General features: G+C 35.6%; 1 protein-coding gene across 9 annotated transcripts in view; it reads right to left on the reverse strand.

Annotated features, from left to right (window-relative positions):
* The window catches only part of MYO16 (myosin XVI), a 732,830-nt gene that overhangs the window by 237,892 nt on the left and 467,086 nt on the right, over positions 1 to 27,852 (reverse strand). For all 9 annotated transcript variants that reach the window (XM_058276443.2, XM_058276441.2, XM_058276437.2 and 6 more), the window contains exons 17-18: positions 3,216 to 3,327; positions 469 to 586 (exon numbers count right to left, since the gene is read on the reverse strand). In XM_058276443.2, coding sequence (XP_058132426.1) covers positions 469 to 586; positions 3,216 to 3,327 — 230 coding nt within the window. The remainder of the gene's footprint in view (positions 1 to 468; positions 587 to 3,215; positions 3,328 to 27,852) is intronic.

Below are 27,852 nucleotides of genomic sequence, written 5' to 3' on the forward strand. Positions count from 1 at the left end.
ATATGAGGTGAAGATACGTTGTTTATTGACCGTCTGTAGTTTTAAGACATTTTGAAGAAAGCTGCGAGTGACTAACAAGGAAATTTCAAAGCAAAAAATAGTTTTGGCAAGAACTTTGAAAGGAAGTGATTATATGTTTAGTTGATCTCACGCCCTCCGACTATAACGGGTGGCAGGGGTGGGGGTAGATTATCCTGAGAAGAAAATAAATATATCCAGTGCATGTTAATGATCAATACTGTTATTGTGTGCACAACATGATAAGGAAATCCACGTCTTGTTATTCAGTCCCATTAATAAAGAATAAAGTGGATACAGGTGTTTAGTACGTTTTTTTCCCCGTTATCGACCTCCACCTGAGAAAGGTTGTATTCCACCTGATTTTTCTGTACTATGTCTCCACCTACTGGCAGCACTACAAAACTGCACATTAAAGAGGTTAATGTCAGAAGGTCACGTTCCACTGACCTTGTTCCAGAAGCTGGAGGTCAGAAACAAATGCTGAGTCAGCGTCTGTCAAAGCAGTGAACCGAATGTCTCCAATGTGTAATATTGCTGCTAGAATCACAAACAGATTCTCCACCTCCTACATGTTTTATAAATAGAGAAGGTGAATACAATTGTTTAGAAGAAAGATGATAAAATAAATGCTTTAAAAAACTAAAATTAGGGAAAAAAAACACAATAGAGAGCACTTCAGGATGTGGACCCTATTTATGGGCTTTGATTTTTTTCAGAGTCTGAATGATAACAGAACCATCAGCCTAGGTGTAAGATTGTAAGCTCATAACCCAATGCACATTTCCTCTAAATAAATGTTCTGTTCCTTAAACAAATGAGACCGATATATATTCTGTTATAAATGAACAGCTTCTAGAGAACTATAAGAATGCAAAACTACTGACTCCATAAATGATAGTGTGACTGGCTAGATGTCACTTGTAAAATCAGAATTCACTCATGTTCTCCCTGATCTGACATAGATCTCTAAAAGACTCTACTCAGAGATTGCAGTAACTGTGGCATTTCCATTAGAGAACATCTTTTATAGTGTTCATTTCCTGCTTAAATACTCTTTCAAGAGATAAATTGATATGATGGTTATAGAATTTTTCACTTGTTCTGAAAACTTAAAGGAGACAGAATGAAAACATCTATACCTAGATAAACAAACCAGTCAGTGATTTTTAAGGTATTTTAAGGGAAACAAACAAACAAAAAAGGATGTTGGCAATGAGCTAAGTGCTGAGCAGAAGATAGCAGGAAGTAAGAGAATATTTGCTGAAAGAGAATATCTGAGAATCTGGAACTCTGCATAAAAAAAGCATTTAAGCCTCAAATTTGATTTTAGACAGTCATTTTGTGGCAAGAATGAAAAGTCATGAAATAGCTGCAATTAAAAATATGCTTCTCTGGAATAAAAAAATATTTAGTGTGATGCTATGAATAATAAAACTGCTAAAGACCCATATAAAGCAAGTGACATAATATTTTAAAATCTCAGTTTCCTAATTCTCCTCCTGTCCTTGGTTTACATGGCTCCAGCAGTGGTGACAGGGTATAAAGATGGAGGCACCAAACACTACACCCAGCACCACAGACAGTGGAGGGAATCACTTGCAAACTTTGATTTAAGGGCCTCGCCAGTCCCCATATACCTCCCTTACTGGACAGAAGCTATCCCCCCTATTTGGACTAAAATTGTCACCATTGCAGTCATTCCAAAGGATCAGATGACAGGTTATCTCAGGTCTTTTGTTAAAATATACCTGTTTCTTTTACCAAAAAGGTTATTAGTTACCTTAGGCAGAAGGCATATTTTGCTTGCCCTGCCTTGGGAGATCAATTATGGATTTTTAAAACCTTGTTTCCAAGCAATTGTTATTTTGGTAGATTTGTTTCTTACTCATCTTTATATCCCAGTGTCCTATAAAGAAGCAGATATCTCAGGCATAGAAGAAGAAAAAAATAGTAATACCTACCAAGTCAGCACTGGACAAATGAATAGACGTTAGTGTGGGACAGAAATACAGAGACTGAATAATGATCGCAAAAAAGAGCACAATACCAAACGACTGCAAGTTCCTAGAATTCCAGTAAATAGGATAAAGATGGGGTGAAACAAACTGCTTCAGAGGTCATTCATTTAGTATGAGGAGACTCTTTGCTACTCCTTAATACTCATTTACTGCCATACTAGCAATATCTATGCGGACAGGGGAAAAAAATTAACCCAAATTAATCAACTTAGGAGTTTAAGAAAAATAAAAACAATGTATTTATACTAAATCTGGGTTCCTAAACTATTGGTACACCAAAGCTACCTGGGCACTTTTATATTGATTGTTAATAAGGAATTTACTATACTTCAAAATCTGGAAAGAGGGGAGGAAGCACAGAGATAAGTCATAAGGGAAACAAATATTTGCAGGAATTCCTAGAGACCTCTCTCAAGGCTAGATCACTTCATATTTCTTGTTTTCTAGACCTGTGCTATTTGAAATGGTAACCATTAGCCACATGTGGCTATTTATTTTAAATTAGTTAAAATTAAATTAAATTAAAAATTCATTTTCTCAGTCACAATACCATATTTTAAGTGCCCAGTAGCCACACATAGCTAGTGGCTACCAGATTCATACAGTATAGACTTTGACTATTTTTATTATCACAGAAATTTCTATTGCACAGCAGTGATCTCTATACTTGAAAATTTTATTGTTCAGTTTCATAATGCCTGCAGATAATAGTCAATTATTTAATAGAAAATGGTTTATATTTTTAGATGTTTTAATAAAGTGATTAGATGAATTTTCTAAGTGACTCTGAACACTATTTTATTCATTCTTTCCTAAAGTTACTTCAAATCTACTAGTAACTGGGTCTGTCAATGCAAAGTTCATTGGATCTGTTCTGCCCATATCGCCCTTTTCAGAAAGGGCCTCCTTGACCACCCTCTTGAAAACAGCAGCCCCTTCTTCTTGTCACCCTCTATGTGCTTATCCTACTTTACTTTCTTCATAGTACCTATCATTCTTGGCCAAATATTTGTTTGTTTTTGTCTGTTGCAACCCTAGAATGTAAGCTGTTCAAGGGCCAGAACTGTCTACTGCTTAATCCTCAGTGCTTTCAACAATATAATAATCTATAATTAGTAAATTTTATAAACTAGTAGAGTTTGGTTTTCTTGGTGAAACATTTATTATGTGACTTACCACGTTACTAAAGCCAATTATGGCCAGGGCTTGTTTTAAAATAGCTAATTTCTCTCTGTTCAGAGAGTGCTCTGCTGCTGATATATCTTCCCGTATGGTTTGGTTCAAATACCTGTTCAGGATAAAAAGCACAAAGAATTATGGCTTGGCTTGTAGTCAAACTTCAGTGGTTAAAAGTCACTTTAGACATAGCTGGTCTCCGGAATGATGGACCTCACCTGAACATGGTGTACCCATGTGTTGACAAGGCTTTAGGTACATTCTAGCACATGATGTTTCAGGAAAGGAGAGATGTTGTTCTTGTTTGTACCAGATCATATTTACACTCTTTTACTTGAGTCTCACCTTATCTGCACCTCTACTAGTGAAAGGACAAGGTCATGAAAATTTTATGTATTTCATAAAGAAAGTTGGCAGGTTCTACAATATGTCTTGCAGTTCATATTTGCATTAAAGATGTTTAATTTAGAGTAATTTATTACTCTTGCTGCTATCTTTTAATTATAGGGTAGTTCATTAATTCATTGATTTATTCCTTTCTTTCAACAAATATTTATTAATCACCTACCAAATATAGGTGATACTAAGCAGCTGAAGATATAAAGGACCCATCCCTTTATGTTGTTAGACAACAATAACAAAAATTCATGAGTCCAGGGAAAGAGACAAGAGAAGAAATAGCTACAATAAAATACAAGGTGCTATGTATGTCTATAGGAAGGGGATTGAACTCAGAAGTGGATGGTGAGGAAAGGCTGTGGGGTGGAGGAGGCTTTGGTTCCAGGAGTTGCCATATGAGTAAGGATTAGCCAAGCAAAGACCAGGACTTGAGAGTAACCAGCAACATGTAAAACGGCAAGGGGAATTGAGGGAGCTTGATGCCTATGGAGAACTTGATTATGTCAGCAAAATCAGGGCTTAAGGTGGAAAGAGTACAGATGGATGACCCTGGAGAAGTAGCTAGATAGAATGTTGTACATTATACAAAAGAGCTTGAATTTTATCTTGGAAGTCATGGGCAGCCTAGAAAATTTTGAAAAGTGGCACAATCAGATTGGTATTTCAGATAGAATATTCTAGTGATTCAGTGAAAAATTAATCAAAAAGAGATGAGGCGACCAAGGGTATTATGTGATCCAATGAGAGACCAGCTGTGGTGAAGAATGCAGAGAAAAGGGGATAGAGAGGAACTGAGGAGGAAGAACTGGCAGGACTAGGAATGGATGGGATATAGGAAGAAGAGAAAAGAGTTTCTATCTGGAGAAACTGGGTGGACAGTGGGCCCATTCAACAAGAGAGTGATTTCAATGGAAGAGTACGTTTTTCAAGGGAGCAAGCCTTGTGTTTTATTTTAGACATGGAATTACTGTTAAAGTTCAAATTGAGTTCCAAGAGAAAAGTAAATATAAGGATCTGGACCTCAGAAAAGAGGAAGAGATTAGAAAATAAGATCTGAAGTTATCAACATGCAGATGGCTAAAAGCATAGGAGTGGAAGAACTCACCCAAAGGGAAAGTAAAATATTATGGATAAAGAAAGAACTGAATGTTCAGGAAGGGAGTAGGAAAATTAAAAGAAATTAGTCATCAAAATAAAAGGCTAACATAGTTTTAAGATTGATTGATAGGGACAGAAAAGAGACCACAGAAATGAGGAAACTGGTGGTGCCCTTGGGAAGAGAGAGTTTAGTACAGTTGTGGTGGCAGAAGCAAACTGCAGTTGATGGAGTGGAAGTGGAGACTATGAGAACTTCTCTTTCCTTAATCTTGGCTATAACAGGTGGTGGCTAGTACAGAATAATGACTGTGCAGAAAGCTGGTGGAGATTTGAGCATAAATTTTATGTGCTGAAATAGAAGCATAATAAATACTGTACTACAGTAGAGGAAAGGGTGTTCTGGGAAGTATTGAAGAGAAGGAAGTTGTCCAGAAGGAAGAGGATATGGAATCCAGAGTACAGTGGAGAGTGTGGCTTCCCACTGCAGAAGTGTCACCTGTTTCTCAGACATGCTAGGTAAGGTGGTAAATATGGTTCCAAAGGTAAATAGCATCTCAAGGGAGAAGAAGGAATCTATTCATTGCTCTTTGGCTTCAGTTTTTCTACGGGAGGATGAGGTTGAGTGTTAGATGACCAGGTGAATATGAAAGTAGTAAGAATCTAAAATATTTGTTGTGGAGAATGGACAATACAGTTGAGCAAGTAAACATAGAAAAGTGCTCCGGTGTAGTTGAAGACCAGCACATGTGGCTGTGTCATTTTTTCTGGAGGTCCTCAGCTGCCTGATGCAGTTTGGGTGATTTGAGGTATGGGTAGTGGAACAAAAGGAAAACGTCAAAGGCAATGGTATTAGCAAGATACTGATTTATGATGGATCAGAGAGTCTTTTTGCTTGAAATTTATGAAATTTTAGTGATTAAAAAGTCTTAATTATACGTAATCATATAAACTCTTGAGTTCTTTGGGTTCTCATAGCAGTTTTCCATGCTTCTTCCAGATGCCATCTTTTTTTTTTCTTACTTAATTGTTGATCATTACGTAGTTAGTATTCCAAATATACAAAGCTGCTGTTTCTTTTAAAGTTCTTAAAAGGTAATCAATTAGTAAGCCACTCCCCCCTCCAGTGTTTCTTTAAACCTTTCCATGCCACATCTTTTTTGTCTTTATGGAGTAAAGTTTGTAGAAGCTATGACCTGCTACATGAGGGAGCATAAATGTACAGCATTTTTATTTCAGTTAAATTCTGGGTAGAAGAAATATTGTGATGTTAATCCTGGTAGGTGCAGAGAAGGCTGTTAAATACGTAATGGTCCAGGAGGGAATCAAATCCAAATAGACGAATTTAAAGGAGAGTTTTCCTGATGGCAATAATGATGTTTTCAGACTGGTTGTGAATATTTTCCTCTGTAGCCAGAAAACATGCTGGTGTGAAGGTAATCAAGAAAACAGAACACAACGTCTTTCACACAAAAGTAAAGTTTCACCCACTATTCAATTAGGTCTATGATGATTTCACTTGAAATATAGTTCATAGTTAAGAGAAAAACTGTATTTTAAAATAGGAAGGTTAATATCAGGTAGAACATTAAAGGATTATTTTTTCAGAAATTGAAAGTACACATTTCCCTTCAAATGAAACCAAGAACCTGGAAACCTATTGAGTCCTATTTGACCCATTCTAAAGCTACTTTAGACCTTAATTCATTATCTGTAAAATGAGGGTAAAATATTTTCTACTTTCCTAGCTTATGGTGATTGTGTGAGTATCAAATGAAATATTGCTTCTAGTACTCAGATTGCCATGCAGATGTTGAATATGACTATTTCCTTGAAAGAATATATCTTGCATATGTGAGGGCTTCAGTTACCATGCTTTTTCATGAATGACATTCTTAAAATGAATAAGCTAAATAAAACAAAGGGACATTTTGAGAAATTATGGCAAATGCTAGAAGCAATGGCGAATAACCTAGAAACCATTTTTTTTTTCTGTTCTCAGACAGATAAAAGTAATAAATAGATAAAAGGAAAAGATCATAGTTCTCATTTCTTGACTCTTTCTGTCTGGTATGAATTGCCTGAGGGATGGCAATCACGTGTACAATATTACCAAATTTTTTTTATACTTAGAATGATTGTGGGTTATGAGTTATAGACTTCCTTATAAACAAGGTCTAACTACAGTGATTGTCAACATTGTGATTGAAAACCACTCTCAACTAAATCTACACAAGTTTCTTATCTAACTGAGAACTTCTAATTTTGCTCACCTATTAGGTAGTGGTCCCATAATCCCCAATTGTCAGATCTTACAGCTCCCTAATAATGTGTCCTTTATTCTCTCTTTTAGGACTCAAAATCACACCCCTATAGTTCAAACAATCTGTTTTTTATCATCTCCTTCTAACTCATATAACTTGGAATAGTACTATTTGGCAACATATAGATTTTTAAATGTCCAGAGTTAGAAGCATCAGAGACAGTCATGCTTTGAAATAAAAATCATCACTATTGTGATGATTTTTGTTTGAAAAAGATGAGCAAATCAAGGGAATGCTCTAGTTATTTTTATAATGGGATATATGAATGTAACATATGGGCTGCATAATAATAAAAAATAGAGATGGAATAATACTGTTTGACGAAAGGGAAAGGTGGCGGGAATTAATATTTGCTCCTACTTCTTATGTGCCAAATCTACAGGATGTTTTTGAGGCATCACCTCAGTTAATCTTCATAGTGATCCTGAAAAGAGCATTTATTATTTTACCCATTTAAGATATATGGGGGTAATGGATTTGGCTTAACGGATAGAGAGTCTGTCTACCACATGGGAGGTCCAGGATTCAAATCCAGGGCCTCCGTGATGAGCTGGCCCACACGCAGTGCTGATGCGTGCAAGGAGTGCCCTGCCATGCAGGGGTGTGCCCCGTGAAGGGGAGCCCTACACACAAGGAGTGCAGCCCGTAAGAAGAGCCGCCCAATGTGAAAAAAGAGCAGCCTGCCCAGGAGTGGTGCTGCATACATGGAGAGCTGATACAGCAACATGACGTAACCAAAAAGAGACACAGATTCCCAGTGCAACTGACAAGAATACAAGTGGACCACAGAAGAACATACTGCAAATGGACACAGAGAAAAGACAACTTGGGGGAGGGGGGGAATGTGGGGAGGGGAGAGAAATAAATAAAAAATAAAAATCTTTAAAAAAAAGTGAATCGAGCGGTATTCAAGAAACATGGGCTGATATAAAAATAAAAATAAAAATATAGGAGAACTGAGGACATCTAAGGTTGTCAAGCCAGTAGTTGGCAAACAAGTGCGTATCTCTTCTTGACCAGTGCTTTCCAAGCTCAGCTATACTTCCTGGAAAGAAGCTGAAACGGGAATGGGGACATTAATAGCATCACTAGGGGGCATCCTCCCAGAGTTAAAAGTTTGCTTGAAAATTTGACGAGAGGAAATTAATCATAGATACTAGTAAGCAATTGCACACAATACTATTAAACGTGGTATATGTTAAAGTAGAATGCAAAGTCTCATGAAGTTTTAAGATTTCATAGGGCATTTTACTCTTAATTTACCCTGTATTTTCCCAACATATACTTGCACTATAGGCATAAAGTAGAGTAGTTCAGTGGAAGCTGCTAATACATTCTGACTTTCTGGCTAAGGAGTCCCTGTTATGTCACTGTCACTGTGGAGGCAGGTCTCCCCTGGAATACCCAAAAGCTTTTATTGAGAACTTAGTCAAAGGATCTTTGACATTTGGGTATAATTCACTGATAGCTGAGGTTGAAAGGGAAAGCCACTGCATATTGTTAATATGGATGACAATATTAACACACTGAAAAGATTTTGACGGGCTAGACCTTACTTGAAATAGAAAAGTCACAAGTATAAACCTTAATACCAACTCACACTAGTAAGATAGTTTTGCATGAAATGATTTAGTTGTAGCAAACATTAATATGACCAAAGGTAATATGGAAATTTAAGCCACATTAATGGTAAACCTAGAAGTATTGTCACTATTAGAACTTTTATTATAAATAATACTTTTTACTGAGCATTTGCTGTGTACCAGAGTGCTTACATAAACCCAGAGAAGCTAGAAGGAGGTAGATTTCAGTGCAGAAGAAGGAAATATTTTCTAGTAAATAAACTTCCTGGAAATGCCATGTACTGCTTTTTAAGGTAGTGGCTTACTCATCATAATTAGGAGTAGAAAACCTGAAACTGTACAAAGCCATTTAAGGAGGGTTGTGGAAAAACAGATTGAAGGATTGGAAAGTAGATTGTACTAGATGACCTCTCTTGCTATCGGATGGTAACATCTATGCTCTAAGCCATGTCATTTCATTAAGCTATTGTATCACTTCACACCAATAAATTTGAAAGTGATATGACTCAACTTTTTATTCTATGGTCTTGAAATGCACGTGCACACATATGTAAAAATAGCTGATGCATGTGTGCATGTGCCTACAGTCTTTTCTCTAGGAAATGCTAAAATGATATTGGCAGAAATCAAAACTCTGCAGTGATAACAGCTTATCTCGCTCTTAGTAGGACTGCAAATACTTCTCTTCACAGTCCTATCAGGAAGGAAATTATTTACACTGAAGTCAAAGAAATGATACAAAGTTTAGACTGAATTTATGAATTCAACAGCTTTCAACTGAGTCAAAACTATGTGTTAACCCCTCAGAGTTCAACTGTGGAAGATAAAGTGAAGAGAGATATTAAATGAGGAAGATGAATGAAAAGAGTAAAAGCACAACCTTATTTTCATCATGTGCTTAAATGTGGATTACTTATTACATAGCTCTGTTGTTGCTGAAACAATAGGCGTGAGCTGTGTAAGTAGATCAATTATATTTTAAAAGTAGACAATTTCATCATATAATTAGAAAGTTTAAATCTATCTTGATTTCTGGAAATAGAAATATTCTACCATGAAAAAGAATCAAGTCACCATGCTTTTCTGATGACACATTGGAAAGCTTGATGTTCTTTCTCTATTGAAAGTCAGATTTACTAAAGGCTCTTAAGTATAACAGCAACAACAAAAAAACAAAGATAAAAGAATACTACAGAAATTTGCTAGTCCAGTTTTGTAGAAATTTTGATAAGATTGTTATTAACTAAATAAAGTTATATTTTTAATAAGTGAAGAGAAGATTTTTAACCTTGAATTTGAGTTAAATATTTGTGACCCCCTATTATCCTTAACAGCCAGTATACTTTAATATAGAAAGTAATGGGATATTTTTTCCATTTCTTTGATTCTTTGCACAGCATAATACATAAGTAGCTGAGAATTTGGAGTTTATTATTATTACTCTTTTTTTAAAACAGTGGATCAAAATCAAACTATTCCTTGTGACTATAGAAGAATGTGATTTGGCATTTAGGGGAGACCTTTCTCATTCCTGCAAAGCCAGTGATAAATCATTACTTTCACACATTTATCTACTCTACATTGTAGCTCATGAATTAATAGTTGACTAAATTTTTTTAAAAAGTCTATTTTACTCTATGTTGGAGATCGACTCTTGAAGAATGTTCAGGTCCACACCCCAGGTCCTGTGGATGTGAACTCATTTGTAAATAGGGCCTTTGAAGATGCTGTTACTTAAGGTGTGCCTAAACTCAAGGAGGGTGAGTCTTAATCCAATGTGGCTGAAGTTCTTATAAGCAAAGGAGATTGAACAAGGAAAGAAAAGCCCTGAGAAGTGGCTGGAAGTCAATAGAACCCACAGTAGAAAGGAAAAGACTCCTTCACAAGCATTGCCATGTGACAGAAAAGCCAGGAGCCACAAAGATTGCCAGCCAGTGAGAAGATACCCACTCTAGGATGCCTTCTAGGTTCTGAAACAGTGAGCCAGTTATTTCCTGCTGTTAGGGCCAACCCATTGGTATTTGTTTCAGCAGCTGAGAAACGAAAACATTATCACCTCAGTCAACAGAAATCATTTGCCTAAAAGTTTAGTGGGTGTTTCCCCTGACGTATATCACATGCTGAGCCACACTCTGCACATTTCTGGCTCCTTCAACTGAAACGCAAGTTATCTGCTAGAATACACACATGGTAACTGCATTTATACGTTATAATCTTTATATTATACAGCACGCAAGACAATTATTCTTTCTCCTTAATCATATTTTTTTACTTTTGGGTGTATTTTATAAATTCTCAGGAATGAGGTATGTTTCTATTCTTACTACAAAGAGAGAAACTTTGAATAGTACTTGTATAATTTTGGTTTCCCTCCTGTCCTTTATTGAACAGATTCATCAGTGTCAAGATGGGAAACATCACATCGCTCTACGAAAATCTCGTTAGTTTATCAGAGAGGTCACTGTGCTGTTATTGTTTTTACCAAAATAGCTTCAAAGTTTCAGTCTTGTTACACCATTATTCCCATAATTTTATATTACAAAACATGATAATAAAATAGCAAATGGAATGAAAATTAGATGAGGTGAACTCCATTCTCTTACCTGAATATTAGTGAAGATGAACTGACAAATATGTAACTTTTAAGAAAAAGTTTTATTAAGAAAGCAATGGAATTTTCTCTGAAGATCATTACCTTAAAGTTCATATATACTAAATTCACATTAGCAAAACTGTTTTATATGTTTTCCTCAATAATTTCCTGTCCAAATGAGGACTAGGGCTTGCTTTCTAAGAGAAATGATATGCAAGTTACTCAGAAAAAACTGTTGGTGGATATATATTAGTTTTTATTGCCAACCATGGTATCTTGTAGTCAATAGTATTGAATAAAATTTGTTTAAAAAATAAATGGCTAAAGGATAGAAGGAAGGAAAGAGAAGAGGGAAAGAAGGAAAGAAGACAGACATGACTATCATTAATATATTTTGAAAAAGGAAGAGTTACAACTACACGTTGATTTGTTCCTCAAATAAATGAGGCCAAACCAATTTTTATTTTCAAGGCTTAATTTCTACAAATTTCTCAATGACTTCATCAATTTTGGTCTTCCTCACACAATCATTTTCACTAAATGGTATAGCAACATTTTTTATTCTATATTCACTCTTAGCTTTTTAATCCTTTTCTTTAAAATGTTTCTTACACATGAAACAACAGATATACAATAGTTAGGAAAACATTTTAAACAGAAACATAAGTTTGGCCAGTACTCATAAAAAATCTCATTTTACAATAAATTCCAGATGTTACAATACTTTCTATCTCGTTTCTCTGGACTCACTTCTAGGAGATTTCAAATGTCCCCAACGTTTAATCATTTCTACTAAAATCCTCACAGGGTACTTCATCATAAATTGCTATTTTATTTGTAAGAAACTTCTAACATTTTCTTTTCCTGCAAAAATCAAAGAAAATTACTAAATGATAAGAACCTTGATTTGTGTGATCCACTGTTTTAAAAGATTTTTTATGTCTTGATGAAAAGGCATTCACACACTTGAAATCTAACGTACATTATGTTTCTACAGATTTTCCTGTTCTTGGCATTTCATATCAATAAACAGTATGTGTTTTTTTTTGAAAAAAAAAAGGCATTTACATATAATCATTCCGTTTCTTCAGGTAATGTAAGTGCAGCATCTTTGTCATTTGTTCTGGCATCCTTCTCTTAAGTTGGATTTTTTTTCTATTTAAATATCCATTTCCTTATAATTTGTCATAGTGCAGTTCATAGTCTTCACCTGAATTCTGTGCACCTGTCTTAAAGGGTTTTATACTTCACTGTTCAAGAGTGATTCCAGCTGTTTGCAGATATTTCTGTGTCTGATTAACCTCATCTAAAACTTCACAGCAGAGAAAAAAAGATCACTTAGGAAAAACATGGCATAAGCTGTCATTGTTTATTTCAACTGTATTTTTAAAACAGAGGAATATGTCCTACCACAGGAGTCAGAGACACAAACAGAGAAGTGAGCTGGAATGATTCTGGACCACTCAAAACTTCTTGAAATCATTGGAGGTAACCGAGTTCATGTGTGGCAGAGAACCACTGTATAACTGGGAGTGCTTCAAATTAACCTTCATGTAGGATGCAACATTTATTAAGGAAGAAGTAATTATGATTTTCTAATTGGAAGTTTTCATCTCTGTCATTAATCTCAACAGTAACTGCAGAAACTCACATTCACCAAGTCATAAATATATATATTTTTAGTACTTCCTTAGTGACATGGTTTAGATTCTCAGCCCATGCTGATAATAAGAAACTAAATTATTTCTAGACTTTTATTAATTATAAATTCTCTTCAGATAAGGCATGCCCTTGTTGCCTGCAATCAGGGTGGACAGCTAACCCTGCCCCACTCTTGGTACACTCCTGTTCACAAGCTCCTATGGAATCTGCCCTCCAATTTTTCTTCTGCCTTTCTTACCTGCTCCCATTCCCATGTGAGCCTCATTCCAGCTACACAGAGCTTCCTGTTTTTCCTGGTGCAAACATTTTCTCCTTGAGGCCTTTTAAACAGACCTCTTCCTCTGCCTGAATTGCTACCCCGACCACCCTGATTTTCTTTACATCCCTCCTGTATTAGTTTCCCAGGGCACCTGTAACAAAACACCACAAACGTGGTGGCTTAACAGGAGGGAAGTTTTTTCTCTGAGCGTTCTGGAGGCTAGCAGTCCAAAAGCAAAATGTCAGCAGGGCCACGCTCTCTCTGAAGGCTCCTGGGAGGATTCTTCCTTGCCTCTTTGTAGCTTCGGGTGTTTGCCAGGGATCCGTGGCCCGCCCTGGCTGGTAGAAGCATTACTCCAATATCTGCCTTCACAGTCAAATGTGAATTTGAATTCTCTGTGAATGTCTGCGCCTTCATTTTCTCTTCGCATAAGGACACCAGTCATTAATTAGGGTGGTCCTTAATATGACCTCCTTTTAACTTAGTTAACTACATCTGCAAAGACCCTACTTCCAAATAAGGTAGCATTCTGAGGGCACACTATTCAACCCAGTACAGGCTCCCTCTCTTATTTAAGTGTCTATTAAAACATAACCTCTTCTCAGGAAAACTCATCTGAAACAGCATTCCCCCTCCTGTGCTGGCCATTGTGTCCACATCTGCTTTATTTTTATTTTTTGGCATTTATTACCATTTCACATATTTATTGCTGTCTCCGAAATCCCCACATTCTCTAAAATATAAATTCCATGAAAGTAGGGAATTCGTTTGTTTTGTTCCTTTCTATATTCAGCTTATTTAGAACAGCACAGTCCAACAGAATTTTCTGAGATGATAGAAATGTTTTGTATCTGTACTCTTTACTGAGGTAGCATTTGAAATGTGGTCAGCACAACTGATGACTAAATTTTTAATTTAATTTTAATTAAATATAAGGCACAGATCTAGAAGACTGCCTAGTATAGAGTAAGCAGTCAATATATACTCTTATGTAAATGTTCAAATCAGTGCATTGATGATCTGGAATACCGCTAAACAATCTTGGAATTCATAAAGTTGTATATAGTCTAATAAAAACAATCAAATTCAGAGAATTCCACCACCTCCTTATCCCCTGTAAACCACCACTTTGTTCTCCATTTCTATAATTTCAAAATTTAAAAAAATGGAATCATACAGTACGTAAACTTTTAGGATCAGCTTTTTTTTTCTGAGCATATTCCCTGGGGATTCATCCAACTTATTGCATATATACACAATTCCTCCCATTTATAATACATATATACCACAGTTTGTCTAATCATTCACCCACTGAAGGACCTCTGGATTGTTTCCTGTTTGGGGATATTACATATAAAGTTGCTATGAGCATTCACATAGAGATTGCTGGGTGAATAGAAGTTTTCAGTTGTCCAGAATAAACACCAAGGAGCTCAATTGCTGAATCACATGATAGCTATGTGTTTAGTTTATTTTTATTTTTTTTTAAAGATTTATTTATTTAATTCCCCCCTCCTCCCCCCGGTTGTTTGTTCTCTGTGTCTATTTGCTGCTTCTTGTTTCTTTTGCCCACTTCTGTTGTCGTCAGCCTCACCGGAAGTGTGGGCGGCGCCATTCCTGGGCAGGCTGCACTTTCCTTTGCTATGGGTGGCTCTCCTTACGGGGCACACTCCTTGAGCGTGGGGCTCCCCTACGCGGGGGACACCCCTGGGTGGCAGGGCACTCCTTGCGCGCATCAGCACTGCGCATGGGCCAGCTGGACACGGGTCGAGGAGGCCCGGGGTTAGAACCGCGGACCTCCCATGTGGTAGACGGACACCCTAACCACTGGGCAAAGTCCGTTTCCCGTGTTTAGTTTTAAAAGAAACTGCCAAATTGTTTTCCAGAGTGGCTGTGACATTTTACATCCCCATCAGCTATGTATTTAGGTTGGTGCAAAGTAATTGCGTTTTTGCATTGTTAAAATTTGCCATTCAATACTGGAACACAGTCTCAAATAAATGTGATTATGTTATACATCATTTTAATGTGCATTTCTCCATTTATGTTTTTTTTTTTTGCGCTAATGACATTACTTGCTGTTTATTTTCTATTTATTTTAGACTATGGAAATGATGTTAGACAAAAAGTAAATTCAAGCAATTTTCTTGAGTTCAAAATGGGTCATAAAGTAGCAGTGTACAGTGCAGTGGTGGTTCAAGAAGTTTTGTAAAGGAAATGAGAGCCTTGAAGATGAGGAGTATAGTAGCCAGCTGTTAGAAGTTGACAATGACGAACTGAGGGCAATTATCGAAGCTTAGCCTCTTAAAACTACGAGAAGTTGCCGAAGAACTCGATGCTGTCGTTCCACGGTCGTTCAGCATTTGAAGCAAATTGCAAAGGTGAAAAAGCTCGATAACTGGGTGCCTCATGAGCTGACTGAAAATTTTAAAATCCTCATTTTAAAGATCCATCTTCTCTTATTCTACGCAACAACAAACAATTTCTCAGTTGGATTGTGACATGTGATGAAAAGTGGATTTTATACTACAGCTGGCAGTGACCAGCTCAGTGGCTGGACTGGGAAGAAGCTCCAAAGCACTTCCTAAAGCCAAACTGGCACCAAATAAAGGTCATGGTCACTGTTTCGTGATCTGCTGCTGGTCTGATCCACTACAGCTTTCTGAATTCCAGCGAAACCATTACATCTGAGAAGTAAGCTCAGCAAATCGATGAGATGCACTGAAAACTGCGATGCCTGGCTGCTGGCATTGGTCAATGGAAAGGGCCCAGTTCTTCTCCACAACACCCAACACCACATCGCACAACCAACGCTTCAAAAGTTAAATGAATTGGGCTATGAAGTTTTGCCTCATCCACCATATTCACCTGACCTCTCGCCAACCTACTACCACTTCTTCAAGCATCTCAACTTTTTGCAGGGTCAAAGCTTCCACAATCAATAGGATGCAGAAAATGCTTTCCAAGAGTTTGTCAAATCCTGAAGCAGAAATTTTTATGCACAGGAATAAGAAAACTAGTTTCTCATTGGCAATAATGTGTTAATTGTAATGGTTTCTATTTTGATTAATAAAGATGTGTTTGAGCCTATTTATAATGATTTAAAATTCATGGCCCCAAACTGCAATTCCTTTTGCTCCAACCTAGTCATGAGTGCTCCAGTTTTAGGGCAACCACTTTAGCATTTGCTGTTTTAACACTTTTTTTTTTATATTACCCATTCTGATAGCTATGTTGTGATAGCTTATTGTGACTTAAATTTGCATTTCCTTAATGGCTAATGATGTTGAAATTCTTTTCATGTGCTTATCTGCCATCTGTATATCCTCTCTGGTGAAATAAATGTCTCTTCATGTTTTTTGCTCATTCTCTAACTGGATTTTTTTTTTTTTTACTGTTGGATTTGGAACATTCTTTATATATTCTAAACCTATCTACACCTTTGTTGTATATGTGGTTTGTAAAAATATTCTCTTAATAACTTTTCTTATTCTACTCCTAACAGGGCCTTTTGCTGAGCAAAAATTTTAAGGTGTGATTTATCACTTTTTCCTTTTTGGACCATGTTTTTGTGTCAATTTAAGATACTTTGCCTAGTGTTCCCTTTTCTCCCCCCAAATTGTATAATTTTGTGTTTTATAGGTAGCCCATGATCCATTTTGAGTTATTTAGTCTATATGGTTTGAGGGGTTTTTGTTTTCTGTTTGTTATTGCTTACATTTTGTCGATGGATGTCCAATTGCCCCAGCACCATTTGTTGAAAGGCAATCACTCCTCCATTGAATTGCTTTTGCACCTTTGTTCAATATCAGTTAAGGATATTTGTGTGGACCTTTTTCTGGGTCTCTATTCTGTTCCATTGATCAAAGTGTCTATACTTTCACCAACATCACATTGTCTTGATTACTGTAGGTATATAATAGGCATTCGTAGCAGATAGAGTGACCCCTCTCATTTTATTCTTTTTCACCATTATTTTAGCTATTTTATACAGGTACTTTTCCATATAAATTTTAAAAAAGCTTAGCTGAGTCTAAAAAACTGTTGAGATTTCAATAGGGATTGTATTAAACCTATAAGTCATTTTGGGGATAATTGATTTTGTGCATTGATCTTGTACTCTAAAATCTTGCTGAACTCATGCATTAATTCTAGTACTTTTTTTTTTTTGTAGATTCCTTGGGATTTCATATTCTTTTTTTTTTTTTAATAAAACCCGATGATGATTTCTTTTCCCTGGCCAAGTTTATAAATCTCATTTTTATAGAGCAGTATGAAAAAATGCACACCTGCACCAAACATACAAATATCTTTGCTTTCATTTATAGAAAGAAAAATAAAAAGCAAGCCAGATGAATATGTGTTAAAATTGAAAGGTGCAAATTTCTACTTGAGATTTGGACAATAAAAAGTTTTCATCACAAGTTAGTTTTATTTAAAATAAGGCAGTAACAACACCTGTTGGCTAAGTGCTATTTCTAATCAACGATTTAATTGTTCCAATTTGTTGACTCTCCTGACCACAAAGAGCATACTGATGTGATATAACTTTCAAGATGCCGCCCATTTTGTAGCCAAAATCATTTGCTTGGCTTGTGTGTGTGTTGATGCTTTGTGGAAAAGCAAAACACACTCTGGAATAGGTTTCATATGTCATCTGAGGGCACATGGATAAAGTTAAGCCATGCACTAAATCACAGAACAATCTTCATTTGTTAATGGAGGACTCCATGCTGGATTTTTCTTTCACAGTGTGCTATGCAGAACGGTAAACAAAAAATGCTGACTCCAACTCCATCCCCCACCCATTCCCAGCCATGGCACCACTCTGTCATGAAGATTGGAAATTCAGAGTAGCAATGATATGATTTGAATATCAAATACAAACAACAATTCTTTAGGAAAAAAAAAATCCGTTGCAGAATTTCCAGGGCCTACATCCTCCTCCCAGTGCCCTGGCCTTCGGCCTCTCAGTGGTGCCGGGCACACTTAAAAAGCTGCCAGGCCCAGGCTCAGCAGGCGCTGTTGTTCAGCATGCGTGAAATATTCTTTTGTGTGACTGTGTGTGTACCCAAGGTGCACAGGGAATGAGGGCACAAACGTAAATAAAAGATACTATTAGTAAAAAAACAAACTTGCACTACGCATTCAGCAAGTCAGAGGCCTGGAGACTACAAACAATGTTTTGGTCAAGGTTTCATCTGTCACATGAAAACAGCAGAACAATGTCTTCTCTATTGTGGGGAAAGCTGCGTTTCATTTGGTGATGTTTAACTTGTAAACAGAAACCAGATAAGGCAAAATTAAATAGTTGGCATCAATAAACGCAACACCATTTACTAAAGAAGCTGGTAAACTGCTGCTTCTTGCCTACCCTTGTTCCTCCTAAAAAATGAAATTATTTTCTTTAATGTTTTCAAACTATCTGGAAAGTATTAACTAATTTTAGATCTGTCCCACAGAATATGAATAAGACTTTTATTAATCATGGGTTCAGACACCTAAATCTCTCCCAATGAAAATATTAATATATTAGCCCCAACCTGTTTTGTTTGGAAATAGAAAACCCTGTCAGTGGGCCTCAGGAAAAGAACAGAATCTTTTTAATAAATTCAGGAAAATAACAGAGTCTATGTAATAAATTACATATTCGGAAAGACTTGGGATCTTGTGACATTCTCAGAATAGTTTGCCCATATTTTTCTAATCAGTCAGAATCTTTCGTCTAAACATCTGGTGAAACAAATTCCAAATGCTTAACATCTTTCAAATAGTGAATGCTAGTACAGTCAATTAACCAGTTTCTTGAAAAACATCTAATGTGGAGTGCTAGGGACAGAGATACAGGAGCAGAGATGCTGTGTCCTGCCCTAAGGCACCTGGGTGAGGAGGTGCTGGGCTGAAAACCAGCCTGATCTCTAGCCCCTGGGACTGGGCTGGGCCTGGATTGGGCCTGGGCCTGCCATGGGGTTCCTTCTGCTGACTAGGGGGCCCCATTCTCTTCTCACGGAGATACTCAAAGAGAATTATCAGTATGAAAATGAATGAATGTGAAATGGGAAGAAAGAGATGTGGCTAAATGGTTAGAGAAAATTTTGGTTGGAATGTGTGGCTTGGTCTGGCCTTAGTGAATTGCTGGGGTCTGTTAAACAAGCCACGGGCTGGATGCGCTGTACCTGCCCAAAGGGGTGCCTTTCTCTAATTCATGTGACGTCATTACCAGGCTAGCGTGGGGTCTGAATATGAGGAGTTGTGAGATATATATATATATATGCCTTAGCAAACATCCTTACTAAAGTCCTCCAAAGGGATTACCAAAACATACTGCATAAGATTATATCTTCACTCTTATGACAGTTAAACATAAACCTGAGTCTTAAATATTGAGGTAGGACACCTGCATCAAAAGTTCTGAAATATGTAATTATAATGCATCATTTCAGACACATGACTATTTACTGAGTTACTACTGATTAATGTTTTGTTTCCCCGGTGAGTCTGTGACCCATCCATGAACTTGCATCAGATGTTGATGGAGAGCTACCTATATAAGAGGAACCATGCTAAATACAATCCATAACTATATCAAGTCAGGTCTTACAAATGTTTCATTCTCCTCTCAAACGAGTGTTTCTATTATTTATTCTATTTCTCTTTTTTTTTTTGTTTCAGATGCACTACATAGAATGCTCAGAACCAATGTCCAAACTTCTTTCTTTTTCTATCCTATGTGGATCTTTGCATAAATGTGCTGTTTTTCATTCACAGTGTACCTACAATGGGCACCTTTCTCACCATGTTCCCCACATATACCAGCATCTAGGGCTGCATGTACTCAGGGATTGTGGAATTCTAATGCTTCTTCTCACTTTCCATCTTTATCCATTCAGATCCATCAAAAACTACAAGAGGCTCTGATCCCTCTGTCCAGTCCTGTTCTTCTCCAATTCATTTTCTACACTGCACTGAAGATATCTTTCTTCAGTTAAATAAAGTGATCTCACTTCCCAAATCAAAACCTTTAAACTGATTCCCATTGTTTTAACATACAAACTCTCCATGTGGCTCTTGCACACCTCTCCAACCTCTTGTCTTGATAAAGCTATGCCTCTCATGCCCTCTGTGCTCCTGTCACACAGAAAATCCTTTGGTTCCTCAAAAAAGAGAAGCCAAAGGATTTTGTTTATCTGTGTACTCACTCATTCTGTTCTCTCAGTGGGGGACATAAGCCATATGCATTTAAGTCGCACAAAACATCCTGGATAACTCACATTCTCTTCACAAGTCACTTTCTCTGGGGAGTCTTCTAAGTTAGGTATCTTTCCTACAGACTTCTCAAAACTCTGTATTTCCTTGACAATAACACTTTATTGAACTTTATTAAAATTGCCTGAAAAATATCTCCCCGCCAAGAGGGCAGTGTCAACCTTTGACACACGACAATTTATGGAAAACATTCCAAGTAGTTGTTATTCAGGATTGAATAGAATGAATATATGGGCAAGCCTGCTATCATATTAATCTTCCTCAAGTTCCACTTTTGTCACATTGATTCTCTACTCATAAACTCTTCACATAAATTATAAGTTAACCTACATGTTTTCTAAGACTCTCCATAATACAATATATTCCCACCAGCCACTGTTTCAGTGCTTGCTGCTCTGCATCCTTCTCTCCATACTGGCTGGCTGTTACATTACTCTACGTTTACCTACTCTTCATTTTTGTCACTACCTCAACAGGATTTTCTTCTTGCCTATCCAGAAACGGCTCCTTCATGAAGACCAGATCAAGCCAAGCAGCATCAACAAATCCTTCTCTAGCTATTTTATAAGTACAACGCGCTGATTGCGCTACTGGAGCGCCCTCTCTAGCTATTTTAGACACACTTCCTTTTTCCCATTTCACCAGTCCACACGTTTAAATATTAAATAGTTCTTATTTAACATATAAAAACTAAATTTTACCTTGATTCCTTTAGATATAGATCATCCTGTGTGATCCTCATAAAATCTAAGCTGTTTTGGGTATAAGTTGGGTTCCAGTCTACACTGAAAAGCCCTGCATATTCCTTGAAGCTCCCATAGACATCTGATAGGCTATGTATTAACTGGTTGATAAAGAATGAACACCTGCTTTACTCTTCCTGTGGGCAAAAACTGCTAAAACTAAGTGAAAAACTATGCCATACAATCAGTAATTCTTTATGCAAATTAAAAAACAAACAAACCACCACACACACACATACAAAATCTACCAAACAACATAATGAAGAATTTAATAGGCCATGTCATCTAGTTAAGAACGTGTAGTATAAGAAACAACCATGCATATAAATGATCAGAAATGCTAAATGCATCTTAAATCCTCTTGGTAGGGGGTAGGAAAAAGAAGGATGACAAAATAGAAAGGAGGGAAGGAGTGAGGAATTAAACTCTTATAAACAGAAATATAAATAAGTCCACTTAATTAATTTGATTGTTTATTATGTTACTATGAGTATTAATTAAAAGCAGCAAATTTAATCTTCACACATAAAAACTGTATATTTACATCAGCGCACAAAGATACACACTCATGTGCAAAAGCTGAAGATCCTGGTGTCATAATAGGACCCTCCAAATTTCTCTGAGAACATTTCTGTCATGTTAATCAGAAGCATGAATACTTCCATTTTATGGTAGATATATAATAAATGGAGATACTTATAAATATCTTAAAATGCATAGAGTCAAAACACACTATACCTATAATAAATAAATAAAATATGTAATATATAATAAATAAATTTTTAAAATTCAGGAAAATCTCCTCAACCATAATACCTCATTAAAATGTAGCCTTTATCTAGTAAAGTCATCTTACCCAAGACTAAGCATCTAACTATATGATATCAAAAATGGGATATTAAAACCAGTTATTTTATGATAGATTCATAAAGTAAATTAATCTAAAAAACAATTTTTCTTTCTACTAAACATCAATTCTAATTTAAATGCTTTTGCTCATAATTAATCTTAATAAATTCAAGATAAAAAAGATGAAAATACGTTGGTTTTAGTCCAAGATCTACTATTATTCTTTTTTGCCATTATACTCGAATAGCTTCTAGTAAAGTGTGCCAGGGACCAGTTGTGATTACTGATATGATATATATTTTCAATAAGATTATGTCAGGTAAAAATGTAATTCACATATAACAGTATAATGCAGAGTGTTTTAAAATCAGAGCCAGTATAATCTAAAAGAAAGGATGGGAAGAAAGTCATTTCATAATGAGATTCTTACTTATTCTAAGCTTCTTTGAACTACTCCAATATTTCCACTTGAGCACTAACATTAAAATATTTATTAATAAAAGCAAAACACTATTTAAGAAATCTTGTATATATTTTGTCATAATATGTGGGGATCAAATAATGGGTTAAAACTCCAAATAAGACATCCCCAGCTATGCTGTATTGTCCTTTTAGGTCAAAATCATTTCTACTTAAAAGAAAATTTGCAGGAGAGACCCAAGCATGTCATCTAAATGTCATTATGTTTTTACATCCAAAAATTAACTAAAAGTCAAAGATTCTGAAAACATACTATCAGTAAAGGTTAGATCCATGTTTTTCAGCTTGAGATGTAAAGTCATAATTTAGAGATGTTAATATGAGAAATTCAAGCAAGTTACACAAGAGCATTAAAAAACAATCAATTATAAATCAATAAAAATGTTTAAGACCTGTTTTTCAAAATACAGATTATGGAATTTTCAAGACCAGATAGGCATGACTATTCAGGGCTTAGTATGTTTGTCAACCCAGAAGAATAACCAACATTCATTTTAATTCTTCCCTCATAACTGAGTGAATGAAATGATATTCTTACCTAACAGAAACTGGACCACCATTTTACTATTACTACTATTATTATCCCAGTATTGTTTTTATTTAAAAACAATCTCCACTTATTAAAAAATATAAATATAAATTATAAGGAAAAATGATAAAGCTCAGATGCATCACTGTTAAATTTATCCTCAATTTTCAAATGTATAAAATTTTATATTTCCTTAGAAATAAATTTAAATGTATTTATTATACTGTGGATTCTTTAAAATTATAGAAATCCCATGAGTACCTTCTTTCAACCCAATCTTCTGCTTTTGATAATTTCAATAGGTATATCTAACATATCAAACACCTCAAAGAGTCAATCCTAAATCTCAACCTCTGTAAAAAATAAAAGCCTCTAAGATTAGCAAGATTAAAATGAGTAGGTATTTATTTCTAATTTGTTAGGAAACCTAAAATTTAAAGTTGGACAAGGTAAGAATGAAATTACACACACACAAAAAACCTAATAAAGTGAAGTAAAAAAGCATAATCTTTAATATCAATAACAATGAAAGTGCCCATTCCCTATTTCTCTTTTCCTCTGGGACTTTAAAAAATGGTGACCATTTTATTTTAGAATACGATCGGCTGGCCTTTCTCTCTCTCTCTTTTTCTGTCTGTCTCACCCTCACATCTCCTTTTCTAGGATGATATTCCTATCACGGACATGGCTAAACCATTAAATTTATTTGGTACAATAGGGGAAAAAAGAAATCTAGAGGAGGTGGAGAACAAAGAGAAAGAACATCTGATATAATACTGCAACATTGGTTGTACTTTTGTTTTTTAATACTATGGTTTAGAACCTTCTCAGGTGATACAAGTCATCTCATAAAAATTAATTATTGTAAAAATTAAGTCTGAATCTCAACAGTAAAACAAATGCTCAATTCAACTGACCTCTGAGTTCAAAAATACATGAATGGACACCACAAACAATGTAAATTTCCTTTTCACTTACTACAGACCTCCATTTTCAGATGGGAACTCTCTTCCTGCTGAAGTTAAAATTGCCATTAAATGGAATCAATCCCACATTTTAGCCAAGAGAAGACAAGATCCATTTTTAAACATCAGATAATGTAGGACTTTTTAAATGTTGATATTACATTTAAACAACTGTACTGCATCTATATAATGATTTATGTCAGGAAATTGCTGTGGGGTTTAATGATATGTTAGGATGTCAATTTACATAACAGAGATTGTTATATAAAATAATGTGATCCAAGTAAACAATATTTTATAGTTGAAGTAGAAATTTAAAAGCGCCATTTTGTTACTAAGCATATATTAGTTTCCTAATTGTGGGATGCTAAAAGACCAAGGGTACTCATAAAAATGTTTTCATTTCTTTCCTCTTTTGGTGCAAAATATTCATTTCTTTCATTGGATAGATGTTTTTATCTTTAAAGCAAAGAAGACAAGTTTGTGAATTGTTTATTCATCACTATATTCATTAGATCCCTAAATGTTTAATTTAATACAAATTATCCATGCCCACTGGAATCATAAGCTTAACTAAATACAGTATGGTTCCCACCTTCACATTGTTCTCTCTGAAATAGGGAAGATTTTAAAGACAAAATTTTGCTATGAAAATTTACTATAGTAGAGGTAATTAGATTGTAGTAGGTCTATGCTGCTATTTTGAATTGGAGAAGGTTCATGAAAACAGATTTGAAAAAACTGTCTGCTGTTGAGAGACAGAGTTACTATAGCCTGCCAACTAAAGATAGGCCTCAGTCAAGTAAAAAATTACCGAGTTTGTACAGGTTCCAAGAACTGTGATTATCAGAGATTCAAAGATGAATGAGACACAGTGCTTTTCCAGAGAAAACAAACAAATCAGAGGAGACAAAAGTGTAAACACAAATTTATGTTGTATATAATAGTTATTTAATTTTTATATATAATTATGTATACATACACACATACATTATATTATATAGAATAATATTATGCATAATAGCAATGGTTATTTATTCTTAATTCTGAAAGGGCAAAAAATATTTGGGAAAGGTGAGTTTTTGTTTATAATATTGAAATGCTGCATATTCTCATTAGCTTGATCAGAAACTCTAAATGTACATTTCAGTTAGTAATGGAGTAAAATGTTTAATGAGTCTATAAATGCACTTACTTGCATCAGCACATTGTTTAACAGGCCTTATAATTTTGTGGGTTCTTCAAACATTATAAAATCCCTTGTCCAAGAGGGATACTTAGAGGAAATGTATTTGTAGTAATAATTATGCTATGCAAGACAGAGAAAAATAGCCAAATACCAGAGTTATGAGTTTGAAACAAAAAATGAAGGATTCAAAAAAATCTCTAATCACAGAAAAGGTTATAGAAAAAAAAAAAAAAAGGAGCAGTGGTGCTATAGCAGTAAATCATGAATGCAGATTTAGCCACTCCAGTATTCTTCAGAAATAAAGAATTGTGTATACTATAAGCTCACACAAGGCATATTTATGCTAATTAAGCCACTAAATAGATTATTATATATATTATAATTAAATTGACTTCTAGCTATTTAAGGAAATTTAAAATAAATTTAACTAAGCAAAATTGGTTTCCTTTGAGACAAGGAAGATACTGCCTTTGTGGTATTCAAGGCAGTAAAAGATAACATGATAATTTTGAATTAATTTGAACTTTCATTGCTGCAGTGAGCTTTTCATGTCAATACCAAAAAAAAATAAAATAGAAGGGGGTGGATTTCTCTAACCTAAACCAATATTTCAGGAACATTCTTTCAAAGCAAAAGTGCAAATGTTTACACATATACATTTTCTGGCTTCTGAGTACATTTGCATAGCCCATTCTTTTCATAGTGATATTTTTCATATCTGGACCTTTCTTCACTCCATGACCCTTCTAGAAGCAGCTCTGGTAGAGTGCTGAGTGCCATGTTCCATCCTTTTCCCAAGTTGTTCTCCTTCTAATCACTCCAATGCCCTCTCCTACCTAACTTTTTCTTACTCGATTTAGATTCACTCTTCTTTGGCTGTTCATGACTAGGAAAATTCAGATTTCACCAACAACACTCATCAGACAAAAACAGAAGTTTGGCCTTGTCCAAAACCTGTTGTCACTGGCAAGCTGTGTTCCGCTGTGCTATCCAACCCATGGGACACACTGAGGATATCAGAGGCAGTTTCCAGTCAAAGAAACATGACAGGAAAGCTGCCCAACTTCTGCAGAACAATACTACAAATAATTTTTGTTAGGAAAAATGAGTTAAAGGGATTTATTATGCAACATGAGCAAAAATGCTTGAATTTTATTTTGTTCTAAGATTCACCTTGAAGAACTACTCAATATAATGTCAGAATATTGTCATCCTAAGGCCTCAAAAACTTGCAAGTGTTCTTTTTATTCTTAACATGTTAATGTAGAGTTTAGGGTCACTTTTGTATTCATTTATTCTACAAAGATCATCAGCAAACAGTAATTTCATGAGGATCTACAGGTAAAACATTTGGATTATTTAACGAAGCTAATATATTTTATGTCAGAGACAAATTGAGAAATATAATTAGTCATTAATTGCATGATTCTCTGTTTACCATGAAATATTTAAACAGTTGAGATATTGCAACATGCCTGGAAAAGCCACTGTGTACTTCTGGATAGATATGTATGAGGTATATGCATGTTGCTAGAGATAGAGAGAGAGAGAAAGAGAGAGAGAGGGATTTAGAAAAACAGAGATAGAGATAGACATCAAGACTTATAAAAGATAGCATGAGAGCAGGAAGAAGGGCAAGATGGCAGCAAAGTAAGGAGCTCCAAGAGTCAGGTTGTCCTAAAGGGCAGTTAGTAATCACCTAGAGCTACCTAAACCACCTGTTTGGGGTACCTGAAGACCAAGCACACTCTGCAACATCCTTGGAAGAATGAAAGGAGGAAACTGCACATCTGCAGTGAAGGTTCATGAGTAGAGTACCTCATGCAGCAGGGGCCAGTGCCCAACCCCTGCTGGCACCACAAGATGCTTCTGGAGCTATTCCCTGGCTGAAGTTGGAAGCTCCATTTCCCAAAAAGAGGGGAGGAAGAAATTGTTGGTGCCAACATTAACTAATGATTAGTAAATTCAGCTGGTTAAAGTCCAGTTCTAAGAACAGCTAAAATTTGAACCTGTCCAAGTCAGAAAGAGGCCGGTAGCCACCATTTAAAAAAATATATTTATATTACAAAAGTTGTGAACTTACAAAACAATCATGCCTATGTGGAGAATTCCCATACAACAACTTTTCATCAATACAAAACACCATTGTGGAATATTTATTATATATTATGAGATAATATCATTAGACTATTACCACTAACTATAAACATTTATCATTTTTTCCCCCACAACACATCTTTGGCATTGATGCAAGAATACTACAGTATTGCTGTTAACTATAGTTTGTAGGTTATATTAATTATATTTTTCCCATAATTCTCCAATTCCCACTTTGCTACAGTAGTGATGTGCTTCCATTCTAGTTCACGGAAGGATATTCTTGCATTTACTATTAACCATAATTCTCATTTATCTCTGGGTTTACTGTATTATTCAATCCCTAGATTATTCTCTAGCTTTCTTTCAATTGGCATTTACATCTCTAGACTACTCTATTCAGTCACAATCCCATTTATAAATCAGGTGCTACTCACTATAATGTGTTATCATCAACTCTATCCATTTCCACACATTTACAGTCAAGTTAATTAAAATTTCTGCATACACTAAGAATCAGTACTCCTTCACAGCCCTCCTCTTATCTCCAAATAAGCTATACTCTAGGTTTTAACTCCATGCGTTTGTGCATCATATTTAGTTG

Source organism: Dasypus novemcinctus, chromosome 15 (genome assembly GCF_030445035.2).
Source record: "Dasypus novemcinctus isolate mDasNov1 chromosome 15, mDasNov1.1.hap2, whole genome shotgun sequence".
NCBI classification, from domain to species: domain Eukaryota; kingdom Metazoa; phylum Chordata; class Mammalia; order Cingulata; family Dasypodidae; genus Dasypus; species Dasypus novemcinctus.